General features: G+C 40.7%; 1 protein-coding gene and 2 pseudogenes across 1 annotated transcript; 2 read left to right on the forward strand and 1 right to left on the reverse strand.

The window, feature by feature from the left end:
• The first annotated feature begins 889 nt into the window (after positions 1-889).
• On the forward strand, positions 890-1780 carry LOC119770779 (annotated as a pseudogene).
• LOC119770780 lies at positions 1617-2119 on the forward strand (annotated as a pseudogene).
• Positions 2120-6799: 4680 nt separating this feature from the next.
• LOC6045233 lies at positions 6800-7474 on the reverse strand. The gene is made up of 2 exons (XM_038265974.1): positions 7365-7474; positions 6800-7290 (listed from the first exon to the last, which is right to left on the reverse strand). The coding sequence occupies exons 1-2, from the start codon at positions 7441-7443 to the stop codon at positions 6839-6841; spliced, it is 531 nt and encodes a 176-aa protein (XP_038121902.1). The 5' UTR covers positions 7444-7474; the 3' UTR covers positions 6800-6838.
• Positions 7475-15459: the final 7985 nt, after the last annotated feature.

The following is a 15459-nucleotide window of genomic DNA, read 5'->3' on the forward strand; positions in this document are numbered from 1 at the left end:
TTGAAACTTGTACCCGGTTGGTTGGTCAAAGTCAAACGAACTGTCACTTTTTACACGGTGCTCACGCACACTTTCAAATCAAACATTTGGTGGTGTGTTTGAACTCCGTGTAAAAGGGGTGTCAAACTTAAAAGTGACCCCGTTCGTTTGAAAACAGTTGGTGTTAAACCTTCGGGGTTTGAGTGTAGTCAAAGCATGAAAACGAGTGCACTGAAATCTTTGTTTGTGGGATTTTAAATTTGAATATGTTCGAATTAGCGAACACTCCAGGAAATTAAATTCGAATTTGTGAATTAACTTTGTATGTCAAAAGATTATTTTAGTCGTTATTCAATTCAAAAAATTTCTCGAAAGGACAATAAATTAATGAGCACTGACATTTTTTTTTTGTCGGTCAGAGTAGAGGGACATGAATTCAACAAACCTTCAAACAGTAAAAAAAACAACATTAAAAGTTTGATTAATTATTGAAGTTGAGTTTTATTACATTTATATTCAAACATTAAGCTGGTAAAGATATTTTGAACTTTTTTTGTCACACCCGTTCCCTTTCCCCCCTACTTCAAAATCGGCCCGAAAAATCAGGGGGCAAGCCGAGGGGTGCGTCACTTCCGCGCTAGCCGAGCGATAAAGCTTCCTTTTCAAACCTTTGCAGCGTTCACTTTCACCTTTCCACTTTAAATTGCTTTAACGCGCGTTAACCGCGATAACTTGCTTTTTGGCTTACCTTTTTATGCGTTCACACATCAGACTGCTCGAATTTATTGACAGCGAGAACTGTCACGAGCGAATGACAGTTCTCGTTGTCAAATCATTCGAGCAGTTTGTTTTGATAGTCGAACAAAGCTTGACCGGTTGAAGAATTCCGACTGGCTGCTGTAATCGTTGATGGACCATATTTGAGCCCAGAAATGGAACCGGTTTCATCGTTCCGTACTATCCACCTGCACTGGCACCACCGGTCCAGAATCGTCTTGATCCGGACAGCATCCCCTATTCGATTCAGGAAATAAGCAAGAATCCGCGGTCGTACGGTAGAGGGTCTGCGAGGAACGCGGCCGGACTAGTGCGCCTTTGGTCACCACCACCAGTGTTTCATGCGTTTGTCGATGTCCCACTTCCCGGTCAACACGGACATGATAAAGCAGAGTACCGTTCTGTTCGAGTTGATCGTTTCACCGTTTGTCCGTGCTGGCGAGAAGGAACTGGTCCATCCGATCGTCCAATTGGCGAGTTGGGACCGATTCGATGCACGGCCTACATGTGTCCGTGAATCCAGTTCATCGACGGCGGACGTTGTTCCAGTGCCCGGAACGTACGACTTTGTGATCACCAAGGACTACTGCCGGAATAACACCCCGCCGAAGGTACTGGCGATGGTGTTCGTGATTGACGTGTCGTACAATAAGGTCAAGTCCGGGCTGGTTCATTTGCTGTGCGCGGAGTTCAAGAACAACATTCGTCACTTGCCCGTGGATGAGGGACAGGGGCGTGACTCGATTAAGGTCCATGAAGCTTCATCACTTACAGCCCCAGATGGTGGTCGTCGGAGATGTCCAGGTAAAGGTTAACTTCTAAAAGCTTACACAGAACCTAACCTTCTCCTCCGACAGGAAATGCTGGGCGTGCTTAATCTGAGCCTGAAGACGTGCAACCAGTTGGCGGATCTTTCCGCAGTTGGGACCTGGATACGACCAATCTGTTCTTCACCAAGCAGGGCCTGTTCAAGCTGCAGGATAACAAGCCGTAGGCAATCAAGGACAGCCTGATCATCAGGGCGGCCCAGATTCTGGCATGCTACCGGAAGAACTGGGCATCGTCTACGTCAGCCGGCCAGCTCGTGTTGCCGAGTTGCGTGAAATTGCTACCGCTGTACATTTAATGTCTGCTGAGAACGACGTCTTTTCGAGGGGAATAAGGTCCCCACTCTGCACGACCGATCTTACGTGATCTACTTTGTGCAGCGCAGGTGCTGACATTGGTTCCGGACTTTTACCCGTGGTTGACGCCGGTGCACGACGTCAACGTTGACGTCTCAAATGTACCCGCGGCCATCCGGTGCACGGCAGATAAGATGATGGAGTTGGTACTTACATTTTGGGCAAGAATTGAGCTCTGAGTTGTACAACAGAGTTTCACGCAACTAATCACCATCAACTTCTAGCAGAAAACGGTATTCACATGTTTATGTGGCTCGTCATGGAGGAAGCGTCTGCATCGAGCTGCCCGACGTAATGGCTACTTACGGAGTATACGGAAGCTGCGGTACGAATTTTGTCTTCAAAATTATATTTTATTTATTTTAAAGCGGCTTTACATTTTATGTCAATAAAGTATCTAAAACTCGTCCAGTAGTCGTCCCTTCTCCCTCTCCTTCTGTCACAGGATCATCTCGATTCAAGTCGGATACAATCCGCGCTTTTAGCCGACTTTGAACTTCACCGCCAATTCGACGGTCCGGATGTTCTGTGTAATTGTAATAAAAACACTAATTGAATTTTGCTTTATACAACTCGACTAGCAACTCGATTTATTCCAGATTGTTTTTTTTTTATTTACTGAACTTGCCACGGCGTCCTTTATAATCCGCTCTTTGCAATCCTGCGGTGGAATTCCACACAGCTGGCGTTGAATCTCCAAATAGTGGTCCAAATTGAAGATATCACCGTGCACCGACACCACCAGGTGCCAAGTTCCGCTTCCTCCTTAACCACGACTTTCTGCTTCCGTACTGCGGCCTGCGGCTTACTTTTCGAGCATGAGAGACGACGCCTGGAATCCGGACCGACACCCGACAAATACGGGCACGGTTGGGTCGCACTGGGCGTATGTTTCACCGGTGAGCCGCACTAAAATAATAATGCCGGCAAGTCCACTTCCTCCACGTTGATCCTTCGGGGTCCTCGCGACCGGTGCTTCATTGCCTTCGTGAATATTGCGTTCACTCCCGTGCACTTGCGCAACTTGTCAATTGCTTGGCAAATGTTTCACGATTGGCTGGGAGACGGTCACAATCAGGGCAAAAGCAGGAGGTAGTTACTGTAATTAACCCAGTCTAGGCTTATCTACAGCCAAGCGCCTCGATTATGAGCCTAAAAAAATAAAAATCACAATTAAGATCTGTTAATCGCACTTCTAAAAAAAAAACATTACCAGAAAACTTTCCTCCTCCTTGAGTTTGAGTCAAGATTCTCCGCCAAAGTTCTTTTTCTTTGTGGTGCAGCCGCCGATCACGCCCATCACACCTGGAATCCGGTCCGGTCCGGTACGGTGCGGTCGTCAAAACGTGCGCCTTGCTCTGTGGAAGGTGGAGCCGGCGATCACACCGGCGAAACTTTTCCGTCCGTTGATAAAAATAATCACAAATTTTGCTTTCTGTCAAAACCGTCAAAACTGCTTGAAAAAACAAAAACAAATACCGAGTTGCCAAACATAACCAAAAACTGCTCGACGGCAAGGTTGCAAGATAGATTTTCCTGGTTCAAAAGTCGAGCAGGAGCTGGTCGCTTTAACTCGCTTTAACGCGCGTTAACTTGCGATAACTTGCTTTAAGGTGGCGTTATGTGAAAACTCGGTAAGATGAGTAGCGTTGATGCTTTTCGAGCTCGTTTTTGAGCCTTTTAGTGTGTTATCGCGGAGTGACGTCCCCCTCGGGGCAAGCAAATATTTTTTCAAAAACTTCTTACTTTCAATGGTAATACAATTTGCTGAAAGTCATTGAAAGTGCATTCCCCTGCGTTTAGAATTATTTTTAAAAGGTTTGGTTTTATTACAAAATGTTTTGAATTTTTGTAAATTTTCTATGTACAGCAGCTCAAAAAAAAAAAAAATTCGCTGAAATTTTGTTTTTTTTATATTTTACTTTTTTGAAAACTAATGATTAAAAGCAACTAAGCTATTGTAAAAGAGTATTATTATAAACAGAATTTTTGATACTTTTTGCTTAAAAAAAAATAAAAACATTTTGTCTTCCTTTTCTACCACGACCAGATTTGAGGATTAAAAATCTTCAAATAAATTAAAATAACCTTATAGAAACCGAAAATTAAGAGTAGATTATTTTGATCTTCATGACTGCTTCTAGCTTTATCAACAGATTTTGCATATTTAATTTCAAAGTAGTTCCATATTCAATGAACACAATAAATTCATATCCAATTAAATCAAAACCTGTCCCACTCCATCCGGGCACCTTTTCACTAATGAGAGAAGTGCTGTTTTGTTTGTATTTATAAAGCAAATATCCTTCGTCTTGCGCCGTCCAAATAAATCAAATCTCGCAAATTCAGGCGCGTCTGCCACCGCCGTCGTCTTTCCTTGAAAATTGGCACTTTTCCAGCATCCACGCCAAGTTGTCAGGACCATCCCCGGATCCTCTCCTCCGATGATAAAGAAGTAATTTAAATATTCTATAAATTCTCAAATTTACTAGCGCGTACGTACGTTACAGCCCTCCCCTTCCCCTCCCTCACCTGCCCAATTATCCTTGCGCCGACACATTTGGGGTTCATTATTATTACTATTATTTTCGGAAATATTTTCTTATTAAACGTGCCCAACGCGAAGACGCCCTGCTCTCCTTCCCTCTCACAAGTTTCAGACTTGTACAAACAGAACCCTTTCCTTGAATTTCTCCGCTGCTAAAGGAGGGAGAGGTTGGTGGCGAAACTATCGTCAAACTTTCGACGGCTTCGCTGAATGTAAACAAAACACCCCTTCAAGATGATTTCACGTGCCGTGAGGACCACCGCGTGAGGATCCCATATATTAGGGGTACCACGTGTGTGGGAGGTGTTCAACAAGAGCCATCAGTACAGTGGGGCTTGATTAGACAGGACGCCAAGGGGTAGGTCATCGTTTTTCAGCAGATTGTAGTTTCAGGCAAATGTCAAATGCGAATAAATGAGCTGTGGTGAGTTTCCAATCGTTCAAATCGACCGTTAAATTATTGGTTGACAATTGGGTCCTAAAATGAAGCTTAGATTGCTGATATTATTAATAACAGCGATAAAGCTTATTTTTCTGAGTACAATGACCCTTTGTACGACCACAAAGTGTTTAAAATGGATTTTTAAATCAATTTTGAAAAATTAACCTCGCGGTCCTTCTTGACAGAAAAGCTCCTACTTGACAGCTCGTTCCAAAGGGACCATAGTTGATCCATCGAAAAAATGTTGTCTAGGCAAATTTTTTTTTGTCATTAAAATGAAAGAAAAATGATTAGAAATGGTTTTAATCGTGTTTTTTACCGTTGTACATAAAAATTGACATATGGCTTTAGTACCCAATTTTAACAACTGAGTAGTTAAATAATGAAAATGTAGTTGCTAACAATTTGAGGACCCCTCGGCAATCGCCGAGCCAGTGCAGCGCGAAGATGGTCTAAGCCAAAAGTCAAACAAGATGCTTCCGTCTCCGGGACAATCTGGGGTCTTTCTTGATTTTCCCCTATTGAAAGTTGGTGGTGTGGGACGCCGGTACCGTCTCGCCTTCGGCAAGACATTCCTGGCAAATTTATTAACACCAAACACTTGGTGAGGATCACACACTCTTGGGTAGGGTAAGTGTGTCTGTTTTGGGTAATCTAAGATTTTCAAGACGTCATATTTCAAAGTGGTTCAAACAATTGACCACCTACCCTGATTATAGTTTGAATCTTCCACGTGTGGTTCATTGAAGGCGCTGCTCACGTGGCCAAGTGTGGATAGACATAAATTATATCGAATTTCATTTTCCATACGCTGCTGTCGGTCGACGCTGGTGGTGGTGGGAACTCGACGGCAGGTCTACCCGGAAAAGTAATTCTATATTTGGGCGAAACTCGCAGGTGGATCGGTTTTGGTGGAGATGAAGCGGATACTGGTGAATAAGAGCCTTGTTGGATCTTAAGTGGGGCTTGATTAATTGGAGGCGCTGTCAGTGGCAAAGATGAATCAGGTTGATTGCTTGAAGTGTTGCTTTTTGTTGGTAAGTCAGATTAGTGAATCGATGATGTTTTTGAGTATGAGTCGTGGTCTGAGTCTAAAAAACTAACATTTTAAAATATCTTAAAACTAGATATACCAATACCCTCCAGTCTCTTCTTCAACACGATGTAAGTTATGGTTGTTGTCTTCCTCAAATTTAGTCCCACTTTTGCTGCAAACGTAGTGTGGTGTGCGGTACTGTTTTCATTTAAGATTAATTTTCTAATTACATAAAATCACAATCAGTACATTCCTCCCTGGGAGCTCCTTCAGTCCCAGACGACGACGACGACGTATGTCCACGCATGCCTCCTTCGCTGTTAATTCTGCGAAATGTGGTCCATTCACAGAATCCTCCCTACGGCAAACATACAGCAAGGAGGGCTGGCTACCTAAGAATTTCTAGCATACTTGCTATTTGCGTCTGTGTTCAGCTTCTGAAGATTTAGTGACTCCAACTCCGACTCCGAGCTCCGGCACAGGCAATTTTCGCTAGTCCGACAGTATTTAACGAGGATTTCGTTGATCGTTCCAAGCCACGTGCTTCAATAATCGATAAACTCAACAAACCAGCACTAAACGATGCCTCCTTGAAAACAGACCAACAGTCTATCGAATACCACGAATCACTATAAATATTGAATGGCCATTATTGTGCGAGGTTAATTACACGGTGGCCTGTTGTCGTAAAACAGGTTACAAAGTTCACACCGAACAGATCGCATTAACCTACCTGCGACAGTCTTACAAAAACCCAATGGAATCTTCCATGTAGATGTGCATCATAGTAGGCGTGGCGGCGAGCGCGCACAATAAAAGTGAATGCAGTGACGTCTGCGGCTAAAATTACAGTCTTTATTGAGTACTCATCATCACCGGTTGACGGCGGCAGTGCTTGCTGCAATGAGCATTGCGGTAATCGTAGTAAGCCAGGCAATCCAAGATCTGGTGGCGCTACTTGGGACGTCATTGCAGCTATCGGCATCGTCACAGGCCACACACTCGCGCCTTCCCTGGAAGCTGGAATGCCGTAGATCACAGAACGATTGATTGTTGGTCGCGTAGGTGCAACCCCGGATGAACAGGAACGTGATGTCCGCTAGGGACGTCGCTCGCACGTGTACACACTGGAACTCGTCGGTACTGCGCACCGGCGTCCAGCGCAGTGTCGGCATGAACCCCGCCAGGGACTCGTTTGTCAGATGCACCAGCTCAGCCGTACAGCTAACGACCTTGTCGTCGATCTCGGCCAACGACCGATTCACTTCAGCGGTGTAGTTGCAGGCGTCGATCCCGATGCAGAAATGGCAATCCAAGGCCGCCCCTGGTGGACGAAGCAGGCAGAGAGTGCGACATTTCACTGAACAGCTCACCAGAGAGTGAGAAAAAAAAACTTGCCTCGATCGATAAGCACAAACGCGATCACAGTGACCACTGTCGCCGGGCCCAAAATGGTCCACCAGTTTCGTGACGTCATTGTGACGAGGACTGCTGCGATGATCAACACAGTCGAGGAGTTGGAGTGTTACTGAGTCCGGGTCACCGGTTGCTTCGACGAGCACTGCCTCGCGCCTACTCTCGTGTAGAGTGCGGTTTACGTGTCACGCGGTAGATCATTATCGCGGGTTGAGGGCACAAGCCTTGCCTGCGATCGCGTTCGGCGCAATCTGCACAAAGTTGCAGGACTGATCGCGGGTTTTCCGAACTGGAATCCGATCAGTTATCAACACACTGTTGGCATTTCAAACCGTTGAATCAGTTAGTTTCCATTTAACTGTGCTCGAGATTTGATCCGCTAGAGCTTCTAGACTGTCCAGATTGAGTCATAAAACGTTGTTGCGTAGTTGCACGCGTACGGAACTAATTGATCAGTGCGTGTTGTTCACCTTAGTCGAGGTGCGCGCTGTCCATTTCGCATTAGCTAATCTCATTCTGTCACTCAACGCGGTAATAAGGTGATTAGTGCTGATCGCAAGTGACGTTGGTGCTTTGGACTCCGACACACTGGTTTGTCGGAGCTTGGAGTTCAGGTGAATGCCCCGCATGTGACGTAGTACAAGGACGTCTCCGCTAATAGGCTAATCATATGGTAGTGGAGTGATAATCTGTAAGTGCGTAGTAGACCAGTTTAGACGTTTACGCGTAATTTATTGCACATCAACGACCCACATGTAGGCCACTGGTGCGTGCTCGGAGTAGGGCCAGTATAGAGTATCTAGCAGGCCTTGCGTTGTGCACTACGTGCGGCCTTCAAAAAGTTCACGTGCGCTCTGCAGAAAAATCTGCAGAGATTTGCGGGGGAATTCAACAAGCAACGTTTTCAAGAATATAAATATTTAATAAATCCTGCACTTAGCCATCCATCTTTTGCTCCACTCCGAAAACATCCGATCCATATTCATAAATACGTTTGCCTTGTCTTTTACAGTCGAAAATCATGATTTATGCACGTGGCTGGAATCAATTCCAGCATACCTGAGAAATTCCCCCGGAACTCAATCATTGAGCAAACATTGACATGGCAGAACCGTGTTCCTCTGTGCAGGGGTGGGCATGAAAAGCGAAAATTCCACCGAATATAGGTTATGTCACTTTGCTCGCTGCAGCTCGCTTTATTGCCAATTCAGGATGACGATAAAGATTTTACAAGCAGTATTGCTCCCTCGATTCCAAAGTCGGGAGTGGCGGCGGAAACGAAGAAAAAGTGCCAAAAAGACAGTCGTCATCCTCTCCGACAGAGCCATCAAATATAAAATATGAGAAATGACAGGAAGGCCCCGCTTGCTTTCACCCCACCCCTGTGGCAGGTCGACGCAAGCAACACGTCAAACCGACCGTGTGGTGTGTGTTTTTGCACAGGGATCGAAATGGGATATGTTTTATTAAACGCGAAAGAAAGACGAAGAAGACGAACATCTTCCTCTGGCTGATAAATGGCCCCCGGGAAGCCCCTGAAAGCTGAACGGAAGCAAGAAAAATTGGCCCCGGATGTGAGTGGAATATCTTCCTTCCCAGGTTCGATTGTTTGCTTTTTTTCGCATTGTGTGCGAACCTTAATTCAATTGATTTGAGAGGAGCCGTAAACTGGGGTCAATCGGGACAAATGGGGCGAATTGGGACAGCAGTTTTAGCCATGTTGGAGCACAATATTTTGATTTTCCTGGTTGGTTTCGGTTAGAACAGACTCAGACCAACAAAATGTGTACATCCATTTCCAAATTTAAAAGCTTTAAGTGCTCTAAAAACTGCTGTCCCTATTCAGACTGAAGTCCCGATTCGCCCCGGATTACGGTGCCACCACAGAAGAGAGTAGTCGACCCTATTGTTAAGCATCCAAAGTTGATTAGAGCCCGCACTAATATCAGAAAAAAGTGACAAATGGTCAAATTTCGCCTCATCTGTGATGAGTTGGTTGATGGTCAGATATTGAGCAGAGGCAGAAGGCCACCTGGGTTGATTGGGTTGGTTGGACCGCATTGTGTTGATGGATCACCTCTGGGTGCGGAGTGATATGCGACTGAAGAGCTGAAATATGGTATTGAAAAGGAGGCCATGAAGATGTTTGGGGACCATTAATTGTAATGACGTCGTTATGAGAATGAGAAATGGGTGATGATGATTATATTTTTTTGACAATTTTAAAGAAAATGAACAAACTTTGCAATAAGACATACATGATTTTTTTAAGCATAGGTTATTGAAGCTTCCCTTTGATAATTGAATACATTGTATCGTTTATCATTACTTATCATATCTATTTTCTTCTTTTCTATAAATTCTGTGTATTCACTTCATGATAAAGCCTTTTTAGGAAATTATTTTATATAAAATACTGTTTAATTAAGAGTACAAAAACAAATTTGCAATTTTATTCAGTGGATATTAGATACGTTTATCTATAAATTTTCAATCAGTTTGGTGTTTTTTTTTAATCTAGTCAGTTTGTTAATTAATTGATATTTAGAAATCTTGTTGAAAATCGGAAAAAAATAATCAAGCAACGTAACTTAAAAAATCTAATTTCAAAAAATTTAACACAATTTTGAAGCCAAAAAACCAACTTTGTTACAATTAATTTATTGTTATTAGTATTTTGCTAGTGTTACGCTTGTTTTGGATCTGAAGTCAAAAACTTCTTATTTTTGAAATAAGCTTTAAAAAAAATAGCTTTAGAATGTTTTATTTGCCTTTAAACTCAAAAATAAACGTTGTTCAATGTATTTCAAATAGGTTATAATCGATTGTACTAATTACTTTCAATGAAAATATATTTTTTGCCCAATATTACTTAAGAGTTTTTTTTACTCAAATAATCAGACACGTTATTATTTGTATTAGGGTGCTCCCAAAAAAAATTAGAAAATGCGTAAAAACTAAAAAAAAACATAATTTTTCGACGTTTCAGTAATGATTATGATTTTTAGCTTAAAAAGCTTTAGATCAACGAAAAATTGCGATAAATTACCTTTTTTCAGTAAAATGGCCGTAACATGACTCAAAAGCATTATCTGCCTATTTCCCTTTTAAAGTGATTTTTTTAAAGTTAGTGTCATAAGGCTAGTTTTAGAGAGAACAAGCAAAAAATGTTACTTAAATTTTACTTTTTTTTTGTAGCAGAAGATCAAATTGGAATTTGTTGTTTTGTATTTTCTTCACTAACTTAGAAATGATTTTTCATTGTAAAAATTTCTTACAATCAGATTTTCAATATGTTTTGCAATTCTGTATTGTGTGCTATTAATTTCAAGCATCATATTCTGCATTTACAATAAGCTGCGCAATATTTTAGTTAAGTCTCAACTAGTCTTTAACATTTTATCAATATTTTAAAAGTAAAGAGCTCCCGAAAAATGTTAAATTATCAATGTCACATAATCCTCATATCATCATTCAATTTAAAAATACATAGAAGGCTGGTACAAATATTGTTTAAAGGCCGAGGGACAAAAACTTTTGAAAATATTTGCATTGGCCTAACGCTGGAATGAAAACATTTTTTCCAGAAAATTGTAAGACTGATACAATTCCCCCACCTCCTCAAAATCGGCCCTTAAAAATCAGGAGCAAAAAAAAAAATACAAACAAGATCAAATTTATAATAGAAATTTAAGTACAGTAGGGTGCCCAGAATATGGGACTTTTTTTCAAAACCTCGCTCCACAAGCTGAATATTGTTCCTTGACCTATTCTAGGACTCTGGACCAAATATGAGCAAAATCGTTCATCATTTACCCATTGATACTCGGAGGTGAAGTTTGTATGGGAAAAATCGAAAAAATGTATGGAAAACCCAAGTATCTTACGGTTTGGTCTGCACGGGGCGCTACTTCCATCCAAATATTCTCAAAAGTGAGATTCTTATTGGAAATTTGATGCTCTACAACTTTGTAGAACATACCAAAGCTGTAAAACTCGATCCTGAAAAGTTATTAGCGATTTAAAATAGTCATTTTTGTATGAAAAACATTGTTTTCGCCAATTTTGGGCTCGGGTATCAATGGGTTAATCTCAACCAATTTCGCTCAAAATTTACAGAGTTGCTTAAAATATCCCAATAAACCGTTTTCCGCTTGTGGAGCAGGGGGTCATTTTTTCTGGGCACCCTAAAGTACAGTCAACTGAAATCTATTTAAAATCTATTCTCCAGCGTTTAGAATTATTGACTTTGACCTCGGCTAGAGTCGAGGGACAAAAACTTTGAAAAAGATTTGCATCGATTTTATTATTGATTTTTTTCTGTCTAAAGTTTCTGTATTTCTGTTCTTCCATTTTCCCATTAATTTCGATTTTTTACAGATTTGTATATTTTTTTTTGTATTTTTATAATATTTTCCAAAGATATCTTTTCGTTAACTTAAGCTCACAGCATTCATATCAAACTTCTATCGAACCCTTCACTCTCAGGCATCAAACTTTCTCCTTCGAGCCCAGCTCGAGGCGTCGAATTCATATTAATAATTAAAATAATTAATTAGCCCCGGTCGACTTTTGTATCCTAACCAGCAGCAGCCGCACCATCTCCGTCTTATCTCGCGTGTATGTTCTTCTCCTTCACCGATGTGCTCTGTATCGAAAGATGGGCGTGAGGGTGTGAGGCCCTTGTGTGCAAACTTCCGGCCGCTTGAAGAAGCCGCCAAACCACCATAACTCACCTCGGGTGTAACATTAGACACCACCATCTCAGGACAGTGCCGGAGAAGTGCCGTGAGCAAACTTTTCCCCTCGTCGTCGTCGTCGTCGGTATCCGGCGGTGGTGACCTTCTCAGTCCATCATGGGGTTCTACACTACGACGAGGGACGGGACCGTCTTGCGTCAAAGTCAAATAGACCGACCACGTGCTGCTCCTCCAGGGTCTAGAGAGTGGCGGGAATCAATTTAAGTCTATCGCAATTTATAGACGCTCCGTCGCAACTAATCTCCAACTCTTAATTTGATATTAGAAGAAACATAAACAACTTTAGTAATATAATGTGGTTTGGTTTTAGAGCAAAGCGAGTGTGTGGCATCCGGGAAGACATTAGACAGGTCGCCGAGGACATCGTTAGTTGGTTAGGGGGCCCATCCACTCTAATCTCCGTTACCTGATTTACTCGTGAGTTTCGGCAGTGTTACCAGATTTTATCCTGAAGTTCTCTTTAAAACGTGTTATTTAGAATTATGAAAACTGGAAACACTGCCGCAAGCCAATTTCTAGTTGTAGCAATCTAACTCTTCAGAACATATTCATGCACATCCCGCACACTATATCTCATTACCCCGTACATCCGGATATTCACAGGTCGATGGAACATGCCGAAGAATTTACACGAGACTTTTCACATATCTTCTGCTACGGAAAGAAACCGCACACACCAAACTCCAAAACTTCGGGGTGCTTTGTGGAGTTGTTTATGGAAGCCAAACCTGCAAAAACCGATTGTTGTGCAGCTTGTTCTTGCAAGATTTCGTACTCGTACCTTCTCCACCACCCAGCAGAAAATAAATCGTTTTTCTTAGCCCATTTCTTCGCCATCGGATGGAAGATGGGATTTGTAGGTTTGAACGGTGGCTGTGTGGAATCAGAGTTTTCTTAAGTGGCGGTTTTGTTCCAGTGTTTGGGTACACAAATCAATGATGGTTTCGGGTAATGTAGACTGATGAATTGGGTTTAGTCGTGGTAGGGAAACCACCTAGTTTGGAGTTAGTTTATTTGGAAATTATGCTACATGATTTCAGCTCTTGATACTTCTTGTCTCATTGGAATGGTTTGTTTCCAGAAATTTATTTTAATATGCCCAATAAGGCAGTTTAGAATGTGATTTTCTAAAACATAAGAACGCTTATAATCTAAAATTCCAAAATTTTATGTTTTTTTTTTTTCAAAAAATGATAAGATAATTTTTTGCCAATCTCTATTTAAAAAAAACACAGAGTTTTTTAAATGTTATTTTAAAATATCAATTCAAACAAAATTGATAATATAACTGAATACCACAAAGAACAAAACAAAACACTGTTTACAGAAAAGCAACTATAAACCTTCACAAAGAGCTTCTATCTCTATGGTGTCTTCGACAAAGTAGTTTGCTTTAATATTATTGAGAGTTCCTCTGGACAGTTTTAATCAAACAACTGTGGGTTCAATGAAATATCTAAAATTGGTATTCAACAAAAAAATAAATATTGCAACTGCAAACTAGGAATTGAAACTTAATAAAAAGTTTTTTAAGAATGCATTTTACACCAGCCCAGTTGTTTTGCAATCATTACTTTTCAAATATTTCAGTAAAGATGAATTTTGTTGTGTATTTTGGTAAATATCGTCAAAAATAAATCAAAATCACTTGATTCACTTAATTATTATGAAAATCCGAAAAAGAATTTTCTTTATCAAGTAGTGAAACATGGAGAAAGAAAAGAAAATAGTTCAAAATTTCAAAAATAACATGAAGTTACTGAAAATATTTTTTGTTAAGTCTGCTTTAGATTCGTGAATTTTTACAACTATTTGAGAAAACATAATTCTGAGGTAATTTTTGAAATGGACGTAACATAATAATAGTAAACGATTAATTCAAATAGTTTAAACAATTTCAAAGGTAACTGTTTTGTATTTTAATTTTAAAAGAAATCTATCAAGTTCTGTTTCCCCATAAATAACAATATTCAGAAAAATGTTGAACCCGAGAAATGGGACGGCCTATTCATAAAACTGTATAAAATCCAAATATTTGTCCCAACTTTTGCAAAAATATATTCTCTCTAATGTTGCATCGGTGCATTTCTCTACAAAATCGTCCGATCTGTTCTTTTGAAGAAATATTATGGTCACTTTGATGTTTTCGGCCTAGTTGTAGTTGTGATGAGGACTATTCAGGAAACAATAGGATTTTTTGGCATATTTACAGTTTTTTTTACCAAACTACAATTTTCCAAAATACATTTTTTTTATTTTTAAAGCTTTTTGATTTGTGTTGAGAGACGAAAAAACGCAACTTTTGATCCATGGAGAAGTACGGGCATAAATTTTGGCGGCGGTTTATGATTTTTGTAGAAAAAATGTAATTTTAAACTTTTAAATTAAAAATTCAATTTTCAGCTAGAATATGTATTATTACGGTCTTTTAAAACGTTAGTTTGAATTCCAAAAACAAAACAATTATTTTTTTCGAAAAAATCAGCAAATTTCATAAATATTCTTTTTGTACTGAAAATTATACCATTAGTTGCAGAGAAATTGTAATTTGAAAATGGTGGGCTGTCCGCTTTGTAAGCGGATGATTCTGGGTTCGATTCCCATCTGCTGCAACCTTCCATCGGATGAGGAAGTAAAATGGCGGTCCCGGCCTTGGTTGTTAGGCCGTTAAGTCATTCCAGGTGTAGGAGTCGTCTCCATGCCAGAAGTACAAACAACACACCAAACCAAGCCTACTCCGGTGGAATCGCTGGCGGCGGTTGGACTCGCAATCCAAAGGTCGTCAGTTCAAACACTGGGGTGGAAGGTTCCTTGGAGTAGAAAGAGGTTTGGGTGCTCACCCCATTCAAGCCTTCGGACTCCTAGGTTCGAGCAGAAACTTGCAATAGAGACCACAAAAGACCCGGGGGTCGTTAATGTGGATGGTTTGATTTTTTTTGGGCTGACAAGTCTCACTCAACGACTTTGATAACAATTTTCTTGTGTTTTTATTTTATCCACTGTAGGTCCAATCTTCAATGTTTATTAAACGATGTTTTAGGAAATTTGCTGAACTTTTTGAAAAAAATATTTTCGGAGATGGTCACATGGTCTCTTATTTAGTTTAAGTGGCCATATCTTGTGAAAATCCTTCAAAATATAAAGATTTTCAAATATTAACGTAACAATTTAAACACACTGACACGAAATAGCCTCTTGATCATAGTTTGAACCAAATAAAACAAAAAAAAATACAAAAAATAAAACATTTATGAAATTCTGGTAAATTGCTCATACCTTTTACCTCCCTCCTCGCCTACGGAAAATTTCAACGCACA

This window comes from Culex quinquefasciatus, chromosome 3 (genome assembly GCF_015732765.1).
Source record: "Culex quinquefasciatus strain JHB chromosome 3, VPISU_Cqui_1.0_pri_paternal, whole genome shotgun sequence".
Classification (NCBI taxonomy): Eukaryota; Metazoa; Arthropoda; class Insecta; order Diptera; family Culicidae; genus Culex; species Culex quinquefasciatus.

What these genes read in the sequence shown, in the direction of transcription:
- LOC6045233 (XM_038265974.1), bottom strand. Translation starts at nt 7,443, where the DNA reads ATGACGTCACGAAACTGGTGGACCATTTTGGGCCCGGCGACAGTGGTC. An exon ending in GTTTGTGCTTATCGATCGAG is followed by an intron (nt 7,291 to 7,364) that starts GCAAGTTTTTTT and finishes TTCGTCCACCAG; the next exon opens with GGGCGGCCTTGGATTGCCAT.